Source organism: Urocitellus parryii, chromosome 1, assembly GCF_045843805.1.
Source record: "Urocitellus parryii isolate mUroPar1 chromosome 1, mUroPar1.hap1, whole genome shotgun sequence".
NCBI classification, from domain to species: Eukaryota; Metazoa; Chordata; class Mammalia; order Rodentia; family Sciuridae; genus Urocitellus; species Urocitellus parryii.
The window spans coordinates 253,970,449-253,995,954 of record NC_135531.1 but is presented as its reverse complement, the minus strand read 5'-3'; the positions used below and the strand labels follow the sequence as shown (position 1 = coordinate 253,995,954).

The following is a 25,506-nucleotide window of genomic DNA, read 5'->3' as shown; positions in this document are numbered from 1 at the left end:
CTTACAACAAGGCTAGATTCATGATTGATGCCTCATACTGTTTAAGATAGCTATAAATATGCTGTCCAGTGGTTTTTAATGGTGTGATCGTCTGACTCAGCAGACCGGTGTCAGGAAAGAAATTTACATAAATGGAAAGTGAACTCTTTCTACACAAGAAACAAGACTGTTAGAAACTGCTTGGGTAAGGAGACACTCACTTACACAAACATGGATATACATATTAAACCATCCGCCAATATCTGCTGGAGCTTAAGTTATTGCCCATAAAAAAGTAAAGATGTTTGCTTTTAATTTCCAAAACGTCATCTCAGTTTCAATTTTACTGGGAATAAATTCCCTAAATAGCACTGTCATTAGGAGTAAGAAGAATAACATCAAGCAGTATCCACAAACATGACTTAAGCTTAGCCCATGTTTAGGAGGCTTGGCTAAGAGGGGTAAGCATGAGAAGACCATGCCAGGGGGGGACAGTCTCTGCTGTCATAGAGCATGCCTGCTTGGTATTGAAGAGCCATCCTTGTGCAGTGGCATAGCAAAGGCTCTCGAGCCCAATTTTAGTTTAGCAATTCCTGGCTACCTGATTGCAGTAAAGGCAATAACCTCTGTCCTGCTATGTACAATTTCCTCTTTGATAAAATGGAATGATGCTGATAATAAAATGTGAACATGAAGAATGAAATTAGAGAATCCATCTAAAACTCTTACCTCGGTGCCACCCAGCATATACTAAGCACTAAGTATAATAAGTTTTAATAGCTGTTGTCATTGTTATTCTTACTATCATCTCCTTCTATTCCTAGTTGTGCACTCTGAGCTATATTTGGAGTATTATAGATTGGCCGATGGGCCTTGATTCATCTTCTGTTTCTGTTCCCATACTTCTGCCATAGTTTCAATGTGGCCAGAGGATATTTCTCTACCACACTACTGTGGATTCAGCCTTATAACTTGTTTTGGCCAATTGTCTGGCGTGGAGTGAGGGTATGCTGATTCAGAGTCTAGGCATTCGCTTCCCCCAACTTCTGCTGGCCCTCGGACACCTAAGCTAGCCTGTTGATCCAAGGAGTAAATGAAATCTGTGGAGCATACACAGACCTGAAAACCCACAGTGTGAGAAAGAAAACAAAACGATTCAGAGCCACCACCAGCAGCAGCTGCCCTGCAGAGCCATGGAAGAAATAAAAAATTATTGAAATTAATGAATTTTTGTGATTATTTATTATATGACAAAAGCTAACTGACATAGGAGCAAACTGAAGAGTTGTCTATTCACAATGCAATCCTTATTTCCTAAGTATCTAGATTTAAACAAAAGTGGAAGGGTAAATGTGGGAAGATGAATTCTTTTTTTTTTTTTAACACAATGCCTTTATTTTTATGTGGTGCTGAGGATCGAACCCGGGTCTCCCAGTGCTAGGTGAGCACTCTACCACTGAGCCACAATCCCAGCCCCGGAAGATGAATTCTTTAACCAAGCCAGAATTCTAAGACCAGGGTGTTCCCCTGGAGTCTAACTAGGGCTTCTTGGCTTTTGCATGAAAACAGGCATACATTATCAATACTGAGATCATTTTTTAAATGTTTAACATTTATTGGAATCCTCTGTTAGGTACTATGCTCAGCACGTACTTTTGCGTGTATTTTCTCCGTTAGTCTCAATAGCACTGGCACTACAAGTTCTACTCACTTCACAAATGATGAAACTGAGGCATTTTGAGGAGGAATAATTGATCTATATTCAAAATAAAAAGGCAGTATTCAAACTCAAGAACCTCATTGCCGGGTATGAGCTGATGGTGACAGAAGCCAGTGGCTTGAACATGTACTTCCTCCCTACAATTGCTTTGCTACTCTCATCACATTGTTCATGTTAATAGTTTAATCCTTAGAACCCTATGAAGTGGGCTTTGCTTATTATTCCCATTCTACAGATGAGAAAAATGGGAGATAGCCGGCCAAGTTCCTTGTACATGTTTTTGCAGAGGTAGGGAGCTGGTGGGCTGATGTTGAATGCAGGGAATCAACTTAGCTGCTACACTACATTGATAGCTAAAGACACATTGCTCACCCCAATGGGTCCTGAACTCCCACTGGGGTAGGCAATGTGACTTTAGCTTCCATTTCTCTGGAAATGTATAAACTTATCCAAATGTTCAAAAGCAAACATGCATTCTGAGTACCACAGTTATCTTTGAGTGTAAACCTGTGATAAATGACCTTTAATTTACACTACACTCATTCTCAGGCTCCACTGAACTTTCATTCCTGCAAGCACGATTTTCTCATTTGTTGCCTTTTCATCAACTTGTTTTTAGTTTTGTTTTCTTTTTTCTGGTTGTGTATTTTTAGGCTCAACTCTGACAGGTTACAAATTCAGAGGCATCCTAATGGAGTAATAAATAGGATGTGAAAAAAAAATGTAATCATGATGGGATTTTAGAACTATCTCTGGGAAATAAAAATAACCACCTAAGGTAGGAAACAGCCTGATATCTCCCTGGATCCGTTCATACATATGTCTCCTGAAGCTGTCAGGAAAGGTGCAATGGTCTCAGCCCAGCACATAGCTTCTCCATCCTGACCCCAGCACACCAGCCACACCTGCAAGGACCTTCTCCTGAGCCTGCAAGTATCATCTGCTCACCTTAAAAGCAGCGCCTCCGTGGATAATGGATTTGATAAAAATCCCCAGGTCTGTTCCAGTCTCTCGGGATTTGTTTCCTTTCAAGCTCACCCCCAGGCCAGCAGAGCCCGAGTCATTCAGGGGGATCTCAAAGGTGAGTTGCTCGCTCGTCTCGAGGGAGAGGGCATAGCAGTCGGGTTCTCCTTTCTGTTGGGAGAATGAACATGAAAAGAGTGAGGAAAAGAAAGCAGATTGGCAGTTCCCCCTCTCAGTGACCAAACACATGCAACAACAGGACAGGGTGTGGGTTTCTAATGAAGGTAATCCTGCTCTCAGCAAAGGCTGCTTGCTTTTATGCATGGGGGCCACTGCCATGTCACCAAGTAGGGCAATGAGCTCTCAAAGATGATGTTTGGTGATGGTCAACTGAATGAACCATGTTGCAAGGTAGAGTCATACAAAGTGAAATGGTCCATAGCATTTGGAAATTCAGCAGAATATTTTAAATCATATATTATTACAATATATTATTTATTACAATATATTATAGAAGTTAGACCTTAGGCTTAGGGAATATAAGGTATCAAAAGATACCTTAGAGATACTGTGGTCTCAACCTCTTCATCCTACAGATGAAGAAATAGAGCTTAGTGGAGAAATATGTTAAAATTTCAGGGAAACATTTCACCTAGTTAATTTAAAACATTTCATTTACCATGGACTCAATGCGATTGGTAAAGATTGCCAATAGGACACAGAGCCCAAAAACAAAACAAACAAACCAAAACAAAACAAAATTTTTTTTAAAACCCCTCTAACTTTAAAGTTAGAGAAATGTGATTTATAATGGGTACATTGAATTCAATCTCCCTTTTCAAATCTCATGCTGTAAACCTGCATTTTGGGAAGTAGAACCCACTGCCAGCCAGTTTTTGGACCCTAACAAAAATTATTATGCTCAACAAATAATTTGTATCCTCTTTGACAAATCACTTCTAGCCATGAGCCAACTATTCTCCAGACATGGTTAATCATATCTGGTCTCCGTGTTTTCCAATATACAGTAGTGGGGACAGACACCTGCTATACACGTGACAATCTTTGTAGGCGTCCCTCTGCATTCTTCTCAAGCTTGCGGAAATGGGAAACTGCCACAGCATTTAACTGGAAAATTTGAAAATGAGATATTCCTGGAAGCCATCAGCTCATTCTGGGCCAATAGTTCCTTCCTCTCTGTAATTATGTCTAGAAACTCTCATCTTAAGGTCACTTTGAGGGGACTCTTATGTAAAATTGCATATTTAAAAAATTACTATGAATGCCTGAATGTCAGTCATGAATAACTATGAAATCAGAAGTAGCAAAAACCCTATAATTAAAACAGGATTAAGGGGTCTGATCATAGCCAGATCCACTGCCGTGACATTTTCAACCCCTAACAAAACAGAGGGAACCCACATTGAACTTTTAAAGAAATAATTCCTTCATTTAAATTCATTGTAAATGAAGTTAGCTGTGAAGATTTTCACAATAGGTCGTTCAAACACATGAAACTTTATTGCTTAATTTAATAAACCTACTACAGTTTAGCCCTTTTTAACTAACCTATTATATTATCATCTAAGGAACAAATTCCAGTATTTGATTCAAAATGTCTGTCTTTTTGCCATTGGAATGATAGCACTTGGCACTAAATGAAAATAATCAGCCTTCATCTTTGTCTTCCAATATGCCTATTAGATCCCATAACATTTCACAGTCATTCATATTTCCTGGCCTCTTTGGGAGTTGGTTAATTTTGGCCAAAAAAGTTCCAGTGAGTTAAAGCATAAATTAAAGATAAACTGTTCTGACTATAAATTTGTGAACATTTTAAGAGGAAAAACTAGAAAGCTTCTCTGGTTTTTATCTAAGGGAGACAAAGCAATGAAGACCAGTTTTGCTATACAAATACAGTAAAGTATCATTTAACGATGGGACATGTTCTGAGAAATTATCACCAAGTCAGGTGATTTTGTCCTGAGGATGTGATGGAAAGTACTTACACAAGCTGAGATGGCTATGACATCACTAGGCAATGGAATCTATAAACTACCATCATATATGCAGTTTATCACAGAAAAAAAATGACATTGTATTGTAAATGACTATACCTTCAAACCACTTTTCTACAAACAAATAAGTTTTCTTTGGGCAACTGTGTTTAATTTAAGATTAAAATAATATTGATAACCATTATTTTTTTTGCACTAATACCTTTCCTTTATTACCTTAGTATAAGAGCAAAATAAAGATCAAATGGCATTATCTTTTCATCTGAAACTCATCTTTTCTAAGTTCCTGACATCTGAGAGTTAAAAATATAACAAAAGCAATGTGTTAGAGGCTTAACAGTGATTTTTTGGTTCCAGTCTAAGGGTTTACACATATAATTACATGGACTCTTCACAGCTACCCTTCTAGGTTTATTATCATGACCATTTTACAGATGAGGAAGGCGAGGTGCACAGTAGTTGAGTACCAAGCCTAGAGTCCAAAGGACTTTTCAATGCTGGAGCTTTATGGAGCCCAGGTAGCCTGGTTCCTGGGTCGTACTATCAATCTATTTTTAGGGAAGAGTTCTGTGTGTCCACTACATTTCCATATTCTCCATTATTCTATACCCATTTCAACAAAAAGCGCCAATAATTTATGGTGTATATGGTACTTTAAAATATGCATATATAGTAAACTGCTAAGTCAAGCTAATTAACATATGTATTACCTTACATATTTACCATATTTTTGTGATGAGGCCATTTAAAATGTGCTTTCAACAATTTTCAATAATATAATACATTGTTATTAATCACAGCATTCAGTATGACAGATCACTGAAACTTACTTCTAGAATTGAAGTTTTGTATACATTGACCAACTTCAATCTTCCCCACCCCTGGTAATCACTCTTCTGCTCTCTGATTCCACTGAGCTCAACTCTGTCAGACTCTTAACTGTTAATTATCTAAATTCTTGTGTCCCAACTGTTGTGAACCACCAGTGTGATATGACCTACCCTCAAGAAATACCAAAACAGATTCCAACAAAAAAAAAAAATGACATGAATTTTATAGTCTCCACCAACTACAGTTTTGCTTACATTTTTCTTATGCTGTACCATGCTTAACCCATAATTAGTGGTCTCTAATAACAGCAAAATTCCCAATGGTGAAGGAAGCCATTACAGTAGTTAACACGGCCATTTCCTCTGTTAGAAATAAATGTCCCTTTACCTAATGTACAAAAAAAAATCAATATGCTGAAGGCCTCTTTCCAATAATCTTGGTTCAACCAGCGACTTTGAAAATTAAACTCTAATCTTGCCAGACAATGCTCTGCAGCAGATGGAAAGGGGTAAGTACTCTCAAGTGCCTCCAATGCAGGACCCCAGTGATGTGATGAACAAAGGCAATGTCACATTCGACATCAAACCCTCTCTGGCTTCCTGTTTTACAGACAGGTATTCTTTCCACATTATATCTGGAGTATCTCTTGCTTTTATAACACATCCTCCTACATGCATGTGTGCATTCACACACACACACACACACACACACACACACTCCAATGAGTTAATGCTGGTACAACAGGGAAAATCTTGTGAATTTCATTTTTTTGGTCTATTCATTATTTTTCATTTTTTGCTTCAGACCGTGACTCTAGACACAGATTCCTCCAGATCCCTAGAGCTAGGCTCAGAGTGAATGCCTTCACTGCCTAAAAACTAGGCCTCATACCCCAGTAACCTGCCCAGAGCCAATCATGCCACATCCTCAACACAGGCTTTCTCAACTTCAGCACAACTGACATTTGGTGCCTGACAAGTCTTTGCTGTGGGGGGCTGTCCTACACATTGCATTTGGTGAAATCCCTGGCTGGATATCAATAATAACCACCTTGCCTAGCTGTGACAACCCAAATTACCTTTAGAAACTATCAAATATCACCTAGGTTCAAAATCAGCTCCAGTTGAAAAACCACTGCCCTGAATCAAAAAATTATCAAATGCAGTCAAATGCAAAAGAATCAGCCAGGCACAGTGGTACATGATAGTCATCTCAGGCACTCCAGAGGGTGAGGCAAGAAGGTGGCAAGTTCAAGGCCAGCCTCAGCAACTTGGTGAGGCTGTGAGCAACTTAGCGAGACTCTGTCTCAAAATACAAAGGGCTGGAGATGTCAGTGGTTAAGTGCCCCTGTGTTCAATACCTAACAACAGCGACAATAACAACAACAACCATCTAGAACTTCCTGACTCATTCAGAGAAAAAGCCCAAATCCCTTACAATGTCTTACAGACTCTTCCTAAGCTAAGTGCTCTAACTCTCATCTCTGAGCCATCTGCTGCTCACCCTGCACCAGCCACTCTGGCCTTGCTTCTTTCCTTTAGCACCACCTGCACACTTCCAGGTCCTTTACATTGCTCCTTTCTTCTCACTTTGAATGAACCTCCACATTATTCCGCAGATCTCATTCCTTCATGTCTCTGCCCAAATGTCAACTCCTCAGTGAGGTCTTTCTTCAGCTTTCAACTTAAAAGTGTTACTTCCCTCTCAAAAGCATCCTGCTCATGTCTTTATCTTGCTTTGCTTTTCATGACATTTGCCACACATTAAATACTTGCTTATTTTTTAATAACATCTCTCAAATGCAGGGATCTCTATATTCTGCTTTTTCCCTCACCAATATATTCCTAGTGCCTAAAACAGTGTCAGACTTAAATACAGGTGTGGGATAAATATTTTTTAATGAATACATTGATATAAACATCCAAATGTACACGCTTGGGTGTTTGTATAGATGTGTATCTGTGTTCTGTATTTGTGGGATTCTATATACATCTATAAGCAAATGAATAAATTACTGGCAACCACATTGGATGCAATGTTTTAATAATTAAAACATTAATATAAATTAATTTCTTCTGTTAAAATAATTTTAACAAGTATAAGGTATCACAGGAATAAGGACTCTTCAGTTAAGGTTAATAAGGTTACAGGGAGATGTTAAGGTAACTTAGAACAATTTCCCTTTTGATACCATACTTCCTGCTCCTAGGAGAGGATCACCCAGCTTGCCTTCAACATCAAATCCTCAATGAAGGCAAGATATTCTATAGCTACTAATTTGTGATAGATACTGGCCTGTTCATGGTTTTAAATTGCATCAGGTACCTCAGAGTATAAGTGAACATTGCAAATGATAATATTCAAAGTACATTTCATCAAGCTTGAGAAGTATTGTGATCTAGCACCCAAAGTCACATTATCTATCTATATGTCTGTCTATCCACCCATAGCCACGCACTTATCCATCCATCTATAGGCCTAAAAATGCATGCACATGCACAGACCGTGTACACATACAAATTCCACAAGATAAGATTCACCCAGAATGTAACTCATTCTGTTGATTTTTGTACTATTCTACTCCATTTGATAGTTTTAAAATTTTGGTTATAACTCACAAAATTGATTCTATAATATAGCACATTTTTAAATTGGGAAAACTGCAATTATGTATGTATGGGTATTATTTTATTAAATAAAAGGAAAAAATGAAATGAAATACAAAACCTAAAAAGATGTTAACTTCCTTTTCTTTCCTGATTTTATAAGCTATTTTAATGCTTTATCACATCAAGCTCTAGCCCTTTTTCTTTTTTACACAGCCTTCAAGTTCCTGTAACTGTTTTCTGTTACCATCCTAGTTTTATGTATATGTATTTCTCTCCTCCCTTCCTTGCAGTTGTTTCTCTTCCTATATCTCCACTGTTCTGTTTTGTCTGTGTATTGCTACTCTACTTCAAAACCCAATGAATTAATTCTTAGAGATTTGAAGATGAGATGGACCTGAATGTATGATAAGAACTGATCTTTGCAAATCATAACCATTTCATAAAATTTTATCAGGCACCTACTATGTACAAAACACCCTAATGGGAAATGGTCGGTCTACATAGATCATAATTGGCAAAAACTTTATTGTACAACATAGGGGAGACTTCAATTTCATTCATGCTATTATCTGGAGAGGAAGAAATAGAATTTAAGATTATGAAAGAAGAGTCCACATAGTCAGATACACTAACTGTTTCTATAAAATAAGTGTCAAAAATCATTACTTGGCATGAGAAGAAGAAATAGAATCAGAAAGATGACTAGGGAGGCATCCATATTATTAGCTTAAGAGTATTCCAAATGAGGCCATCTCTAGAATTGCAACTATCTTGTATTGCAAAGCAGAGCTTGATTCCCACACCACAAGTGGTAATAACCCCGCCTTTCAAATCCTATGGGAATCTACCAATCCATGGGACCAATGTTCAGTTTCCCAGAAGCCCAGGTCAGACCTGAAAGCATCCATGCTGAACCTTTTACGGCCCTCATTTCATTAAATGCTGTGCTCTTGGCTCAGCATGAACATGCTTTGGATGTCGTTGCTTTGCCTCCCAAATGTGTAATTAGTCTGTGTTGTGAGCAGCTTACTTTATGTAAGAATTATGTTTCACATGCAATCATTTTGTCAATTACCAAGACTCAAACAAAAGAGCTTTAAGGGGTGAAAAAAGAATAAGATTTTCTTATATATAAAGCAAAAGCTATACCTGGAAATTCTGCCAGGACATTTTAGAATAAGCTTAACCATTGTTAATTTTTGCCTGAGTAAGTTCCAAGGAATTTAAAGAGATGAAACTTTTGTTACAGATAAATAAATTTTCACAACTATGAAAGGATAAGACACCTGCAAGACACTTAATTTTCTGAAAATATTTTCTTAATCTTCTGAAAAAAGCACTAGGTAGCTATTATAGGCATGAAAGGTTTTTGGCCAATTGGATTATATAAAATTCAGATTGTGAATATCATCCTAGAGTGGGGATCAGAGGCTCATTCCAACAGCAGGGAACCATTTTGTCTTTGATTGTACTTTTCAGAGAGTAAAGAAAAAGATTAGAGATGAGCAGGTGCATGTGAAGGTAAATGGTGATCTAAGTATGATCGTTTTAATAAATGGTAAAGGACTTTTTCTCCCACTACTGCTGATGTATAAACAAAATCAGCAAAACTCTTGGTGATTTATAAGCAGGCAGATGATCTATTATTGCCTTCTGGACAATATAGATGAACCTCAAAAAAGAATCAGATAGCAAAGTGCTAAAAAAAAAAATTAAACCTGAATTCTCCTCTAATTTGTTGAGAAACAGTCCAAAATTCAGTATCACATATCAATCATAAAGAAAAAAAATGCAAGTTAATGCTCACATGAGTAGGAAAGAAATTTCAGAGAGCTAAATGTAAGCAACTCTGATATTTACTTTTAATGAAAGGAAAAAAATTAAAGGTAGATTATAGTTAGCTCAAAATGTCAGTATTTAAAATTTATGTCTTTATTGTGCTCTCTCAAAGTGCACAATCATTCATTTTAGATAATTTTAACCACAACCTGAATGAAGAAAATCCTAGATTTGTTTGTATTTGAGATATTTTTATTAGCGTATTCTAATTATACAGAGTAGCAGGATTCATCGTTACATATTTGCACATGCACACAATATAATTTGGGCATTTCCATTCGACAATGTTTCCCCTTTCTTTCTCCTCCTCTTTTCCCTTCCCCACTTCCTTTACTAGTCGTCTTCATTCTATTTTCATGAGATCTCCTGCCCCTTTTTTCTCTTCAGCTTCCATATATGAAAGAAAACATATGACCCTAGACTTTCTAAGCCTGGCTTATTTTGTTCAAAATAATGCTCTGAAGACCCAACAATTTTCCCAAGAATGACATAATTCATTCTTCTTCATGGAAGAATAAAAATCCATTGTGGGTATATGCCACATTTTCTCCATCTGTTCATCCATTGACGGATATAGAGGCTGGTTCCATAATTTGGCTTTGTGGATGGTGCTGCTATAAACATGGGTATGATGACTTCAATTCCTTAGCATAAATACCAAGGAGTGTTATAGCTGGGTCATATGGTATTTCCATTCTTAGTTCTTTTGAGTAACATACTGGTTTCCATAGTAGTTGTACTAATTTACAATCCCCCCTGACAGTGAAGAAGTGTTCCTTTTACTCACATCCGCTCCAGGATTTATTATAATTTGTTTGCTTGATGGCTGCCATGGCTAAAGATACTGAACTTTTTTTTTTCATAATTTGTTGGTCATTTGGATTTCTTTTGAGAAATGTGTGTTTAGTTCATTAACCCATTTATTAGACTGTTTTATAGTGGTAAGTTTTTCCAAGTTCTTTACTCTAGGCATTAATCTTTTGTTGGAAGAGTAGCTAGCAAAGATTTTCTCCCGTTCTGTAGGTTCTCTCTTCATGTACTTGTTTCTTTTGCAGTGCAAAAACCTTTTAACTTGATGTCATCCCATTAATTAATTCTGGGTATTATTTTTTGAGCTTTAGGGATCCTACTGAAGAAGTCATTGCCCATTGGACTGCTGACTCTATGTTTTTTTTTTTTTTTTTTTTTTTTTTTTTTTAGCAACTGCAATGTTTCAGGTCTAATACCTAGATCGTAACTCATTTTGAATTGCCTTTTGTGCAGGGTGAGAGATGGGGATCTAATTTCATTCTTCTGCATATGGATGTCCAGTTTTTCCAGCATCATTTGTTAATAAGGCTATCTTTTCTTCAACACATGTTTTTGGCACTTTTGTCAAGGATCAGATGACTATATCTGTATGGTTTGTCTATGTGTCATTTATTCTCTTCCATTAATTAATCTGTGTGTCTATTTTTATGTCAGTACTATGCAGGTTATTTGATACAATAAGGCTATAGTATAATTTGAAGTTGGTATTGTGATGTCTCTAAGTATTGCAGTTTTGCTTAGAATTGCCTTGATTATTCTGGTTCTTTTATTATTATATAGAATTTTAGGATTTTTTCTAGTTCTATGAAGAATACTATTGGTACTTTGATGGGGATTATATTGAATCTGTAGGTCACTTTTAGTGATATGGCCATTTTAACAAAGTTAATTCTACCTATCCATGAACATGAGAGATCTTTCTGTTTTTTTGTGCTTTAATTTCTTTCTTTAGTGTTTTATAATTTTAATCATAGAAGTCTTTCACCTCCTTGGTTAGATTTTTTCCAAGGTATTATTTTAGAGGGTACTGTGAATAAAATTGTTTTCTTGATTTTCATTGGGTTCATTTTTGATCCATAGAAAAGTTATTGACTTTTGTATGTTGATTTTTTTATTCTCCTACTTTGCTGAATTTGGTAATTATCTCTAGAATTCTTCTGGTGGAGCTTTATGGAACTTCTAATTATACATTCATATCATCTGCAAACAGTGATCATTTGACTTCTTCCTACCCTATTCATATCCCTTTTATTTTCTTCTCTTGCCAAACTACTGTAACTAAAATTTTAAGTACTATATTAAATAGCAGTAGTGATAATGAATATTCTTGTCTTGTTCCTGATTTTAGAGAAAAATACTTTCAGCTTTTAATCATGTAATATGTTTTGTTTGGGTATTTTTGTAGTCTTTCTGATGGTTCCTTTTATCCTTAATTTATTCAGTGTTTTTAACATGAATGTGTACTGAATCTTGTTGAGGGCTTTCTCTGCATGCATTGAGGTGGCTATGAATTTTAAAATTCCATTTCTGTGGTGAATAACATTTATTGATTTGCATATGATAAACTATCCTTGTATCCCTTTAATGAAATCAATGTGGTTATGATGTACAATCTTCTTAATATGTTGTTGAATACAATTTGGGAATATTTTATTAAGAATTTCTGCACGTATGCTCAACAGGAATACAGGTCGCTAATTTTCTTTCCTCAATGTGTCCTTTTCTGGTTTTGGTTATAGGGTGATATCAGCTTCATAGAATGAATCTGGAAGCATTCCATCCCTTTTCTATTTCATGTAATAATCTGAAGAGCATTGGAATGAGTTCTTCTTTAAAGCTCTGCTAGAGGTCAGCTGGGATTCCACTTGGTCCCAGGCTTCTTGTTGTTGGAAGACTTTTCATTATTCTTCAATCTCATTGCTTGTTTTCTAAGACTTTTATTATCCTTTTCATTCAATTTTGCAAGTCATATATGTAAAGAAATGTGTCTATTTATTCTAGATTTTCCAAATTGTCAAAGTTTTCAAAATGGTCCCTAATGATCTTCTAGATTTCTATGATGTCTGTAGTGATATCTCCTTTTTCATCTCTAATTTTATTAACCTGTGTATTCTCTTCCTTTCTTTTCTTAGTTTGACTCAGGGTTTATCAATTTTTTCCATCTTTTCAAAGAACCAACTCTTGTTTCATTGAATCTTTGTATTGTTTTTATTCTCTATTTCATTATTTTGGGCTCTGATTTATTTTCTTTCATTCACTGGCTTGAATTAACTTGTTCTTATTTTTCTAGAATCTTTAGATTCATCATTAGGTTGTTTATTTATAATCTTTCTTAAATTTTTATGTAGGCATTCATAGCTATAAACTTTCCTCTTAGCACCTACTTCATAGTGTCCCAGTTTCTGATGTGTTGTCCCTCTATTTTTGTTTGAATCAAAAATTTAAACATTTTCCCAATTTCTTCTATAATGTGGGGCATAAATATTTAAAATCAGTATGTTTTCTTGTTAGATTGTTCCTTTTGTCAGTATTAAGTGGTGTTCTTCTTCAAGACACTTTTTTCATGTGTATTAGAACCATCCCACAGAAGTGAGTAGAAATAGGAAACTTCTAAAAGCAAGATTTGATCACTGTCCAAACTTATCTATACTAATTTCCTCTAAGTAAAAATTAAAATAATACCAGAAATGGTCATTATTTATTGCCTGTTCAATATTAAAGTGCCTTAATGTAATATAAAGTCCAAGATTAACAAAAATCAAACAAATCAGAGTTGAAATTCTTATAGCAATGTTTCCTCCTTTCTGTACATAAACTTGAAATAATGTGCACATGCATCAGAATTTCACATTTTACCTACTAATATGTATAATATTTGTTTTATGCATCAGTTGAGAATAAATTTAATTAATTAAAATGAATGTAATATCTTATCTCATGAAAAATAATATAAAAGATAAATTCAGACAGCATGCATTTTTATGAAACTTCTGTTTTTTTCATATTGAGAAACAACAGGACTTTTTGTTTTGTTTTTACTTTTCCTTGTTAAGAGTAGATTAGAGAAAGTTCATCAAAAATCTTAAATATTTTATATGGAATACCTCACTGGCTAAAATATAAGACTATGTATGTTTTTATAAACATAAGATTCAAGAACAATACAATTGTAATAAATCAATGACCTTAAAGGGAGGATAATGGGCCAGATGCTACACTGAGTAGTACATTTGGGAAGCTGAGCCCTGAAGTGGATGACCTCTAATATCTTTTGCCATCAGAAATGCCAAGGCCTCCTGCATTTGATGCCTTTAAAAGAGATAGAAGTGAAAAGGATAGAAGGGAAACATAAATCACAATGCACAGCATCATACTGAAGTGATCCCATTGCTCGATCTGCTCACAGCCTGGCTCTCTGCTCAGGAAGCAGGGGTGGCACTGACTGATGTGGAGGTGCCCTCTGACCCCTGAACAGTTAGTCCACAGTGCTGTTAATGTCTCATGAGGTCTGGCCCAAGACTGTGCCCAAGTAAGACTGGCTTCAGAAACAGTCAAATAAGTCAAAGAAACTGTCTCCCTCTAAGACACTGATCAGTGTGACACACGCTTTCACAGTCATTGCATGTTGGGAAAAGGAAGGGTTTCTCGGATGAAAACTTCTGAGAATTTTTTTTTTAAGACTTCTCAGATCTTTTTAAGTGCAAGCACATATTCAGAGTCTTTGAGAGGAAACTAGAGCATACCTTTCATCATGTGATAAACATTCTTCTTCTTGTGGTCTGAGGAAGATGGGAGATGCGTTAAAGAGTCATACACTTAATCCATAAACCGGAGAAAAGGAAAGCTTACTTAAGCCCTAGAAAGCCTACTTGAGCCCAGCCCAGAACAGCCAACCCCAGCCAACCTGGGGATATGTGAGCCAGAAACAGATGCTTTGTTGTGTACATCACAACATTGGGATAGTTTGTTATGCAGCATTTGAGGGCAGCTCACTACCAGTTTCATCCACTTGTCCTTTTAATTAATTATAGGTTGATTTCCTCTTTCCATTCAGTTTGTTTGTAATATGGTGATAAAAGTGGTTTCCTGTCAAAAAGTAGGGATTCACTAACTTATCTGACTATAGAACACATTTTTACATGGAACATATTATACGAAGAGTTCCCTAAAAGACACTTGTGGTAATGTTGCTTTAGAGAATAAGAGGGAGGACTAGGTACAAAGCATAGAGCAGAAAACAAGAAGGCTCTAGAGAGAAATTGTGCAGGTCATCAACAAGGTCCTAGAGCTGTCAGAGAGCAAGGTGGTTAAACTTCCTGGCTCCATTGTTTACATATCCTTATTTTGTGTGCACAGTTAACACCCACAACCACAGAGTATCACAGAAGAAACTGTAGACTCATGTCAGCCTTTAGACGATGAAGATTGGTGAGTGCATTCTAAAGTCTTTAGAATTTAGGAGTCCTTATTCTACAAAATGGGATAAATAATGCTTCATTTTCTTATGATAAATTTCCTCTTGTAGTTTTTGAAAAAAAAAAACTTCTGAATTTGGTAGTTTCTATAGATAAAGATAATGAATTAATAAATTAGAGGTCATTATCCTGCAATCCTAGGAAGTGTTATGGTTACAGAATAAAATCTTATATCATCAATTGAGAAGTATAAGAACATTCAATAGAGCAGCCTCCATTCCAAGCATATAAGCCGTTATCTAGGATACAACAACCATCTCAGTAAAGATGATGCAGCTTTCTTCCCAACTCAAGAACTTTAATGGTAGGAATTCATCTCAATTGCTTTCATTTTTCCTAAAGGAACCAATAAATGATCTTTATTTTAAGGCTTGGGGAGTAAATATTTATTAAATTATGCCACAAGGAAGTAAAAGTGCCATCACAGCCTCATATTAGTCTATGGTGGGAGAAGGGAGCTACTGTTGGTTGGTGAAAGCTGATAAGAAAATCAAATGATAAAACAGAACCATTTTTATCCCATCCTTTGCTCTGTTGTCTGAGCAGCATCTAATGTGATTCCATCTGGAAACCAATCCCCTTTAGTATTCTATTAATGATAAATAATTTCTAAATTCCAAATAGGGATTGAAAAATCTCAGTGGGTAACAACCATTTAAAATTCATAGTGATGTTTATTTTTGTAATGAAAATGTTCTTACCATGTATATATAACATGCCATTTGTAGATAGACATATAATTTGCTTTTTATCTTAATAATTAAAACAATTATTCTGTTAAAATTAATTGTCAGATAAAACTCACTATAAAATAAGATATCATTTAGACCCTATAATGGATGAAAACCCATCCAAATTAAAATGTGAATAGATCTTCCTATCATTATGCTACAAATAAATTGAAGGGGAAGGGGAAATCTACCTAGAGTTAATTCACAGGAAAAAGTGAATGAACTTGTCAAACAACTAACTGTAGTTTTCAAGTGCTGCATAACAGACCATCCTAAAATTGTGATGTGCACAATACAGCATTGAATTTTGATTCACACATTTACAGGTTGGCTTAGGTTTGCCCAATCTAAGCAGGGCTCAGGTGGGCTTGCATGTAAACTATGGATTGGATGTATACCTGTTCCACATTTCTCTTATTTTCCTTGGACCACTGGAAACTAGAAACAAATGTATCACATTATATAGGATAGGAAGCAAAAAGGAAAGTGGTTTTGAAGCATTTGCTCATATAACATCTGCTAACATCTACCAACCAAATGAATTCATAGTACTCAGTCCTTGGGTTATGGTTGGAAAAGTACTCTCCAAACACCATGAGACCATAACAATATAATGCTACTATTTGGAAGAGGAGAATTGAAACCAATAATATCATCCACCAACTAGATGGCTTTTAGAAAATCTTTTTCAACACCTGGGAGATATTAAGAGTTAATGATATTGACACAGGATTTATATTTCTATAAATCATGTCTTTTCCTTATTTTAGGTATCACATTTTCTATTTGACATATCTATTTTTCCTGTAGTTTGAACCTCAGAGTACCTTGAGTCTGAAATTTTTCCCAAGCTAGTCACAAAGGTCAGCTAGATCGCAGATGATTCTTCCTACACATCCCTGAACTGTTCATTACAGGTTCTTTAAGGGGACTGTTCAGGTGACTACAAAGCCCTAAGTAATTGGCCTGGACTACTGAACATTGCCTTTCAGTTATAATAATTCTTCCTCAGTATTCATCTTCCAGGCGCTCCTTTCCCATGCACGTAAGGAAAGGAAGACAAGGGTTAGGGGGCAGCTTCTATGGCCTTAATTCCTATAAAATCAGTCTGTAATTAAGAGAAACTTAAAAGTTCAGAACACTTCCAATCAATTGTTGCTAAATGGAGGTGGAGTAAGAAAGACTTCTTTCTTCCCTGAAGTCATGGCTCTTTTTGTTTCCAAAAATGTCAAGTATGCTTCAAAGACACTATGAGGGTGAGGACAGTCTCAGTTCAGTTCATGCCTTAAGAATTAACATTTTTAGAATGAATCTGATGCTCTTCCATGTTTACTTGCTGATACATGACAAAGGAAGATTCATCAAGACACAATTAGTGACTGAATCTTTTTAGTCAAGTGTTTCCTTGATGGTACAGACCCTACGATTTTTATGACAATGAAATCACACACAAGGAACTCTTCATTTCATATGCATGTGTGTACATATCAAGTGCAGACAGTGTTTTCAACTCCAAAGAAAATTTACAGTGAAAATGTGATTGAATAAAGGGCTCTGTGCGTATTCCCAAATACCTTAACTCTGTATCTCAACATGTAAACTTCCTCTTCTTTGAAGAATTCCACAGTCTTATCAGTGGAGAAACAGTCTGCCCTTCTCTGATCTCCCATTTCACTTCCCTTTTCCATTCTTATGATCCTCCTCATTTTCTTTCTATTCTTACAATTACTTGCCAGCTTGTCTGTCTTGACTCTGCTATACTACTGTGATCTCATCAAGGGCAGAAATTATGTTTAATTCAAACTTTGAATCTTATTTAGCATCCGGCAGGATGCATGCATCTAATAAATATTTGTTAAGGGATGACTTCATAAATTTTTTGGTGACACTTCTGTGCCACAGTACTCTTTTGAAATAATGGCATTAAAGGAAAAGAAGAGTGACAGTCATGTTTTGCATCTATCTACAAAAATCATAGTTTTTAACACTTCCAACCTAAACTTTCAAGTAGTCACACATTACATGTGCCTTCTCTTAGTTTTTATGTGGGATATTCTCTGCCTGAGAATCACCCTATTTTGCCACCCAGTGGCAATTCTTACATGTCAAACCCATCTTAATTGTCCCTGTTTGACAATAGTGTAAGGTCTTTGTATCACTCTGTACCTAATTAAAGTAGGTAACTAATCACATGATGTCCTAGTAATTTATTATTTCATAAATATCCAAGTCTTTGCCTTATACAAATTTAAGGACTTCAAAGGTAACAATGTTACCTTTGAAGTAGTATATGTTTATACTACTAACACCTATCTAAATACATGCCTAGAACAAGGCATTTTTTAAAGAACATTGTTGAAAAATGCTCCTTTGCTATTTTTTCTATTGAAGCTCCATATGGGGCATATTTTCATTAATATTAAAAAAAATAGTTAGAAAACTACTAAGTAGGTTTCAACACTTTGTAATACAGGCCATCTGATAGGGTGGTCGTATGTTCATTAGCAAACAAGTTTTACTATCATTGCCATCACCATCACTGGGTGGTATCTGGGAATATTAGCAATAAATCTGGAATATCTGTAGCCACAGAGAGATTGCCCTCTTTCCATTGCTACAATAATGCTTAGTACAAACATGACCTGTTTGCACTTTGATGCCTATGAAGGGCTGAGCTATGCAAGAAAATAGCTTGCAAATGTTTCTAAGATCACACATTTACTTTGGCTCATCTGATCACCATATCCGTTCTTAAGTTTTGATATGGGGTGGAGTAAATCTGTCATTCACTTTTACTTTATTATGACAGCTGGTACTATTTGGCAACTACCCTGTTCAAATTAACCCTAAAGAAGAATTTTTTCACATTGAAAACTAAGAGTATGCCTATATCAACACCCAAACAATTGGTTGAAAAGAAATTTAAATTCACTTAGTGAGAGAATTTATTTGTTCTAAATAAAACTGAAAAGCAAACTAAAAGCTACTTTGACAGTTGGTGGTAGTTTTTTTTTTTTTTAAACAAACAGAATTGGGCAGCAGTTTGTGTGTCTAAGCACCAACTAAAACACTCAATATATCAGTATCTTCCAAGCTTTAGCCTTCAAATCCACTGCACATTAGATAGAAATAATCTAGAATATATTTTTATACACTATTTCACTTGGAAGAAGAATCAAACTCATAATTCAAGTATGTTAATGGCTGGTAAAATAGACTCCTGAGCAATTATTTTCTTGTTAAGGAAGCCTTTGATACCAGCCTTAGTCTTTGTGGATGTAGGTTTCATCCCATCATTTCAGCCACTTCAAAAGTAGGGCATTGGCTAAACAAATGCGAGCGATTTGTAAAGTCAGTCAGATTTTAACAATATGAAAAAAAATTAGTGTTTAATGAGGACTACATGTTTGGATGCCTTTTCAACTTATTTTTTCTTTAAATGGTAGACACAAAATCCAACATACTAAGGGAAAAAAGAAAAGCACAGAGATATATCCAAAGAATAACAAATTCTAGAATCAAAAATAAGTACAAATCATTTACTAATAGGTAATAATGTAAGACACTATGTACGTGTATCTTTATATCCTTTTAACCACTGCTTGGAATAACAGTGTTCTTTGTATTTTGTGTAGATCCCTAACTTCTAACAAAATTATCTCTACTCATAGAAAATTTAGCTATAACTTTCTAAGAAACATTAATTGTGTTCTAAGAACATTATGTATGATAAAAACTCATTTTTTTGCCATCCCATTAAGATAATCTCCCACATTCTCTTAAAGACAAAGAGACATGTGCAAATTAAAAAAAAAATTAGAATGATCTTCCTTTTATTTTCTTCACTCTCTAGACTATGGTAAATAATGTCTACTCAATATCATGCTCAATCATCTGCTCCCCTGGGACAGTACTTTCAATTAAACCTTTTATTTCATCCAAGAAGGCTTGTTCTCATTGACCACTACACTTTTTATCTGTGGCTTTATGATAATCTAACGCATATCTCCTGGAAGGGAGAATGGCCTGGCCTTATGCATCCTTATTGTTCTTAAACCAGAAGAGAAGTGAAAAACAAAATTAGCTCCTGCTGGAAGCCAGGAAGGAAACTGCATTTGTTTAACACAGCAAGAGGCCTTTCACTACCTGCCCAATGGCCTTGACCATTACACTGCCCTGGCCTCTCAATGTGCACGCTGCCCCTTGCTGGCTGCTGGCTTCTGATAAGGGATGCCAAATCCCTTGGGAGCCATTGAGAGCTGAGAGCTGAGGCAATGCAATCTTGGGGTTATACTTTCAAAGGCTGGTGGAGGAAGTAAGACATTTACATGTGATCACTATTCTTTTCTGCAAGAAAACCCTACAGGTTAAAGAGGTACCTCTGAACTGCTAACTGAAGGCAAAGGCTTGGCTTTTTAATAAGTAAGCCACCAGCTTGTTGGTAGGTTTTTGGCCTTCACTTTCTTTCTAACTAGGACCCAAGTGATTTGGTTTCTGTCTTAGAAATGCACAAATAATAGTGACATGTTATTAATGTAACCATCATGAAAAATTACTATCTTCTTTTTTTTTTTTTTTTTTAATAATCACACTCAATTATGCAGCTAAAGACAAGGCTGAATCCAGTGTAGTTCTATCTCAATGATATAGGGACTAAGTCACTGTTATGTATATCCCAAACATGAACAAATTCAGAAGACTTCATCTTTGTTTAATTTCCTTGCACGCCTACACAGCACATAAAATTATCAAGTTAATAATTGCATTAATATTTATTTATATAATTTATTTACAACCTGTCTTAAAACCCAAGAGGAACTGGGGTGGCTGGCATTAATAATTACACTGAAAATAATCTGCCAAGTTTTCAACATTTCACTAGTGTTGACATGGTCATATTTTTCTAATAGAAGAATCCAGAATACAGTGATTTATTTTTTTGTATTAAAGATGGCCAAACCTTAATGAATAATATTTGTAATTCCTTCATTTTTCTTTATGTGGAATGGAAACAAGCTTTAAATAAATAATGACCGTGAGTACAGACAAGGCAATTTCTAGTTAGAAAACTGGTTCTACACAGTGACTTTGTAAATGGTACTTGCAACTTACATCTTTTTGTTTTCCCTCAAAAGAAATATTAGAAAATTTTGTCTCAGTTTCAGTTTGCCCACAGGATTTGTTTATTCCATGTTGTCTCCAAAACTTACAAGTAGTAATTTACACTCTATTGGATGGGCTGTATTTAACAATGTTCTATGGGGAAATGCACCTAAATTCCAATTTAGGAAAGAAAAGAACACACTGCCTTCTGAGCTGGCAATGGGAGTAAAGTCCTGATGGTTCCTACAGCAGCGCTGGCATTAAGACAGGATTGGAGGAAGGGCTCCATCTGCACCTAGCACTAAGGCAGCAAGTGCTACCATGGCAGGAGGTCAAAGATGGGGCCATGAGAATGATATCTGTTGGCAATTTGTTAGCTCTCCATTTACTTAGGAGAAGGCACTCTTTAGGTCAAGTGCTCCCCAGGTATTCTGAACTGTGGAACAAAAACATACTCAGAGGAGGACTCCTGCTGCCCATTCATATATACACATCATTTATAATTCAGGAACTGTCTATACTGAATGTCATGCCAAGATTTGATGCATGGAAATTCAGACAGTAGTATGGAGGAGCAGGAAGAGATCTTAAGAGACCATTTAATTCAATCCCCTTCTTTCATAGAGAAGGGAAATCTTTTTCCAGCTTACTATCAAGTTACTTTCATTTGATGATTCAATTTTACTATTTATTAGTTTATCACTATCAACACAATTCAACTCATATCCTGCAACCCCAATTCAGATGACAAGTATTTAGAAGAATAAATCTGCACATGGGGTGGGAGAATAAGGGAGAAGCAGGTTCCTTTAGAGAGGGAGGTACTCATTTAGGGAAAGGGATATATATATATATATATATATATATATATATATATATATATAGAGAGAGAGAGAGAGAGAGAGAGAGAGAGAGAGGGGGGGGGGAGGCATGATTAAAAGTGTTGCTAAACAGCAATGTAGGGGAGGGTGCTATGCCTTATCAATTATTGTATCTGTAGCAATATATTTATATAATGACTCAATAAAAGTTCTGCAAATAAAATTAAGAGAAGAACCAAGAAATTAAATGACCATTCCAAACTCAAACACACAGTGGCAGTCCTGGGCCAATTAACTGAATCTTATGTCCCTGATATATACTCGTTCTGCTATAGAAAAGTAGACTATCCAATTTTCCTGATGTAATGTGGGATATTATAATAGTATAGACTCCCAGTGAATGTCTCCTTGAAATGTGATGCTGCTGCTCTTCCCATCTGAACAGGGAATCTATTTCCCCATTCCTGGGATCTCCACTGGCCTTATGTCCTGTTTGGACCAAGAGAATGAGGCAAAAGTGACAGTGCACAAGTTCTAAGGCTCAGTTTTAAGGCCTCATACATCTTTTGTTTCTGTTGTCCTCAGAATGCTACGTAAGAACACTGGACTAAACTTTTTGGAGGATGAGACAACATGAAGGAAAAGCATGGTGTTACCTAATAGTCGGTACCAACTAACAGACATATAATCTTGGCCATCTTGAGCCTTGCAGCCTGGCAACTGCTCCAATTAAATTCAGCTGCATGAATTAGTGCAAACAAAATCAGCAGAGGAACCTCTTACGCAACTCACAGAACTGTGAGAAATAATAAGTTATTATCTTAAACCTGTGAGTTTTGGGGTAGTTTGTTAAATGGCAATTATAACTCAAATATAAAACTTATAGAAGAAGGCATTGATTAGTTTTGAAATTCACATTTGATAGATTTTCTCTGTTATATGGAGAAATGGTCCTGTTATAGACTTGTTCATGGGATGCCCTAAGTAGCCAACACAATTAGCACTACAACCAAAATATTTCTTTCTGCTCCTTACCTTACCTTCTGGGTCCTCAGTTTACTCCCTTCTCTCTGGCTCATGCTTTGCTGTATCCCTAGAAGTTTTCTTTTCTCTCCTTGTTTTTGAACCTATCCAGAGATCAATAAGAACCCCATTTCATAGATATGACCTTTTATGATTTTAAAGTCCTTTGATTTTGACAGTCCTTGGACCTTCAAGGGACTTGATTGTTCTCTCAGATTCGTCCTTAAACTTGTACAACTGTTTTCCTCTTGTTAGCTTTCCCCAGAGAGGACAGATACCATTGTAACTTTTCTTCTCTGATGGCACATAGCACTGCCTAAACTCTTGGTGTTTGGGGATCATGGTTTAGTACATTTTTAAAAACCTAGGGCATGGCCATTTGGCAGAAATATACATTCAATGAATATCTGAGCAGATAATTCAGAAAATAGGTGTTCAGTAAATATTTACTGACTACTTAAGCCCTGTTATCTCCAACGTGGATCCAGAAATAGAAAAGGGGGCCCAAGAAGACAATTCCTCTGGATCACAAACCTCTCTGAGTATCACGGAAGACAGGCTTTTGGTTTCAGGGAGATGGAGTAAGGGAAATTATGAATACATATTTTGGTTGAGTGTTCTTGTGTTTGGTCAATTTTTGTTTGCTTGCTTTTTAAAAATTTGTTTATATTTATTTTCCTCTACCAGTGGGAAGCCAAAAATCTAAAGATGAAATATACAATTGCTTGGAACAAGGCTGCTGGAAGTCTGTAACTCAGCTACAGGCTGCTGAGGCCCACAGTACCAAGAGCCAGGACCACTGACTCCACAGCTTATGGAATGAATGATGTGCAAGGGGAGCCTTGCTGTTCTTGGAGGTGACACTTTCATCCCATCTTTTACAATTACCTCCATCTTATCACCACCTGGCATCTTAGCATAATTTAGGGCAATGACTATTACCTGTATCATTGTCACTGCCTGGCATTCTCACATACAGTAAAAATAAATACATCTGTAATTGAGAGGTAACATACAGGTTGTTATTTGGTCAGAAGTAAGAAAAGAAGGTAAAGAGAGAGGAAGAAAAAAAGAGAAAGAGAAAATATAAAAATATTGAAATAACATTTCAAGTTCTTAAGGAGCCTTCCTTAGGTCCTTAGCCTCTAAGAAACACAAAGAATTAATTATGGAAAGACTAGGTGATAAAAGTCCTTCATATAACTCAATAAATGGCCACAAAACATAATCGAACTCATTTAGAATCAAATATCCTGCCATCCAGGGCAGATTTAAAGAAGGGTAAACTTAAAGAGACATAACAATATTAAATGTTCTTTTGTCTTTTTAACATTTATGATAAAACAATCTTTTTCAAGAGAGAACTGGGAATGCAGCGGATCTCCATTTAGACATCAACAAGAATTAAATTGTATATGAATTTTACTTGGGCATCTTAATTTAAATAATTATAATATCTTAAAGAAAAATGCGTCTTAACCCCTGCAATGTTTTGTTACAGATGACAAGTTCCATGAAAGGGCACCTATCTATTGCTGTGTTAGGCATCATGTGTTCTGCTCACTCATTAAAAATAATGAGAACACATTTAAAAGTCATTGCCCAGAGAATCTTTGGGGACGGGGCATGGGAAGAAGTAAGTGGCAACAGATCGTTATGTTTTATCAGCCCTTAGGAAAAAAAAAAAAAAAACAATGATCTTAAGTTGATAGTCTTTAATGAAAAAGATCACACATTTTCCTAGAAGAACAGGCAGATGAAACTTGTTCGAATCTCTAAGTATATTTCAAAGTGAAATGGACTGTAGTGGCAGTTTCACATGGGTGCTATTTACTTTGTAACAGCTGGAAAAGTCAACCACAATCAATTAAGGGACTATCCTCCTATCTTTAAATATTGTTTTACAAAATGAATGCATTTCTTTATCATACACGAAATGTACCTTAACAAATGTATTGATCACAGGCACAGAGGCAATTAAGCAAATCAAGGTCATCCCCAGAGTTTTGTAACCCAACTTCTTACACAGCTGCTCTATATTAACAGCTGTCATATATTACTGGTAACATTTGGATAACTGGTAATAAGAAGGACATTGTCAGTGGTTGGTCACAGTATTACTTTTTCTGAGCTGTTTAAACATGTATATTCAGAAAATTCTCCTCTCTCTCTCTCTCTCTCTCTCTCTCTCTCTCTCTCTCCTCTCTCTCTGTGTCTCTGAAAGCCTAATCATGGTCACAGTGGCCTCTAATAAGACATATATCTTGCACCAGGAAAGTAGGGCTGAGTCTCATGGCTCTTCATTGTTAACTTTGCAAGAAGATGTAATTAGGCCCCAGTCCTCTGAAATGTCACGAGAGCTTCTTCACAGAATACAACCCTCCTCTTTCTCTACTTCCAATCTCCAGCAGAACCATTCTTGTGATAAAAGCCATTAAGTATTTACCTTCTGACACCTGGAAGCCATACAACCTGGCAAAATGGCCAGAGCTTCCTCCATTTGTTTTAATAATGCTGAACCACAGCATTTATCATCATCTATTTTATCAAGACTAGATTTTGCTGACAAGAGGGTTCAGTAAAA

General features: G+C 36.0%; 1 protein-coding gene across 2 annotated transcripts in view; it reads right to left on the bottom strand.

Annotated features, from left to right (window-relative positions):
* Positions 1 to 25,506, bottom strand: part of Pard3b (par-3 family cell polarity regulator beta) — a 986,773-nt gene that overhangs the window by 422,768 nt on the left and 538,499 nt on the right. For both annotated transcript variants that reach the window (XM_077803361.1, XM_077803362.1), the window contains one exon: positions 2,648 to 2,833. In XM_077803361.1, coding sequence (XP_077659487.1) covers positions 2,648 to 2,833 — 186 coding nt within the window. The remainder of the gene's footprint in view (positions 1 to 2,647; positions 2,834 to 25,506) is intronic.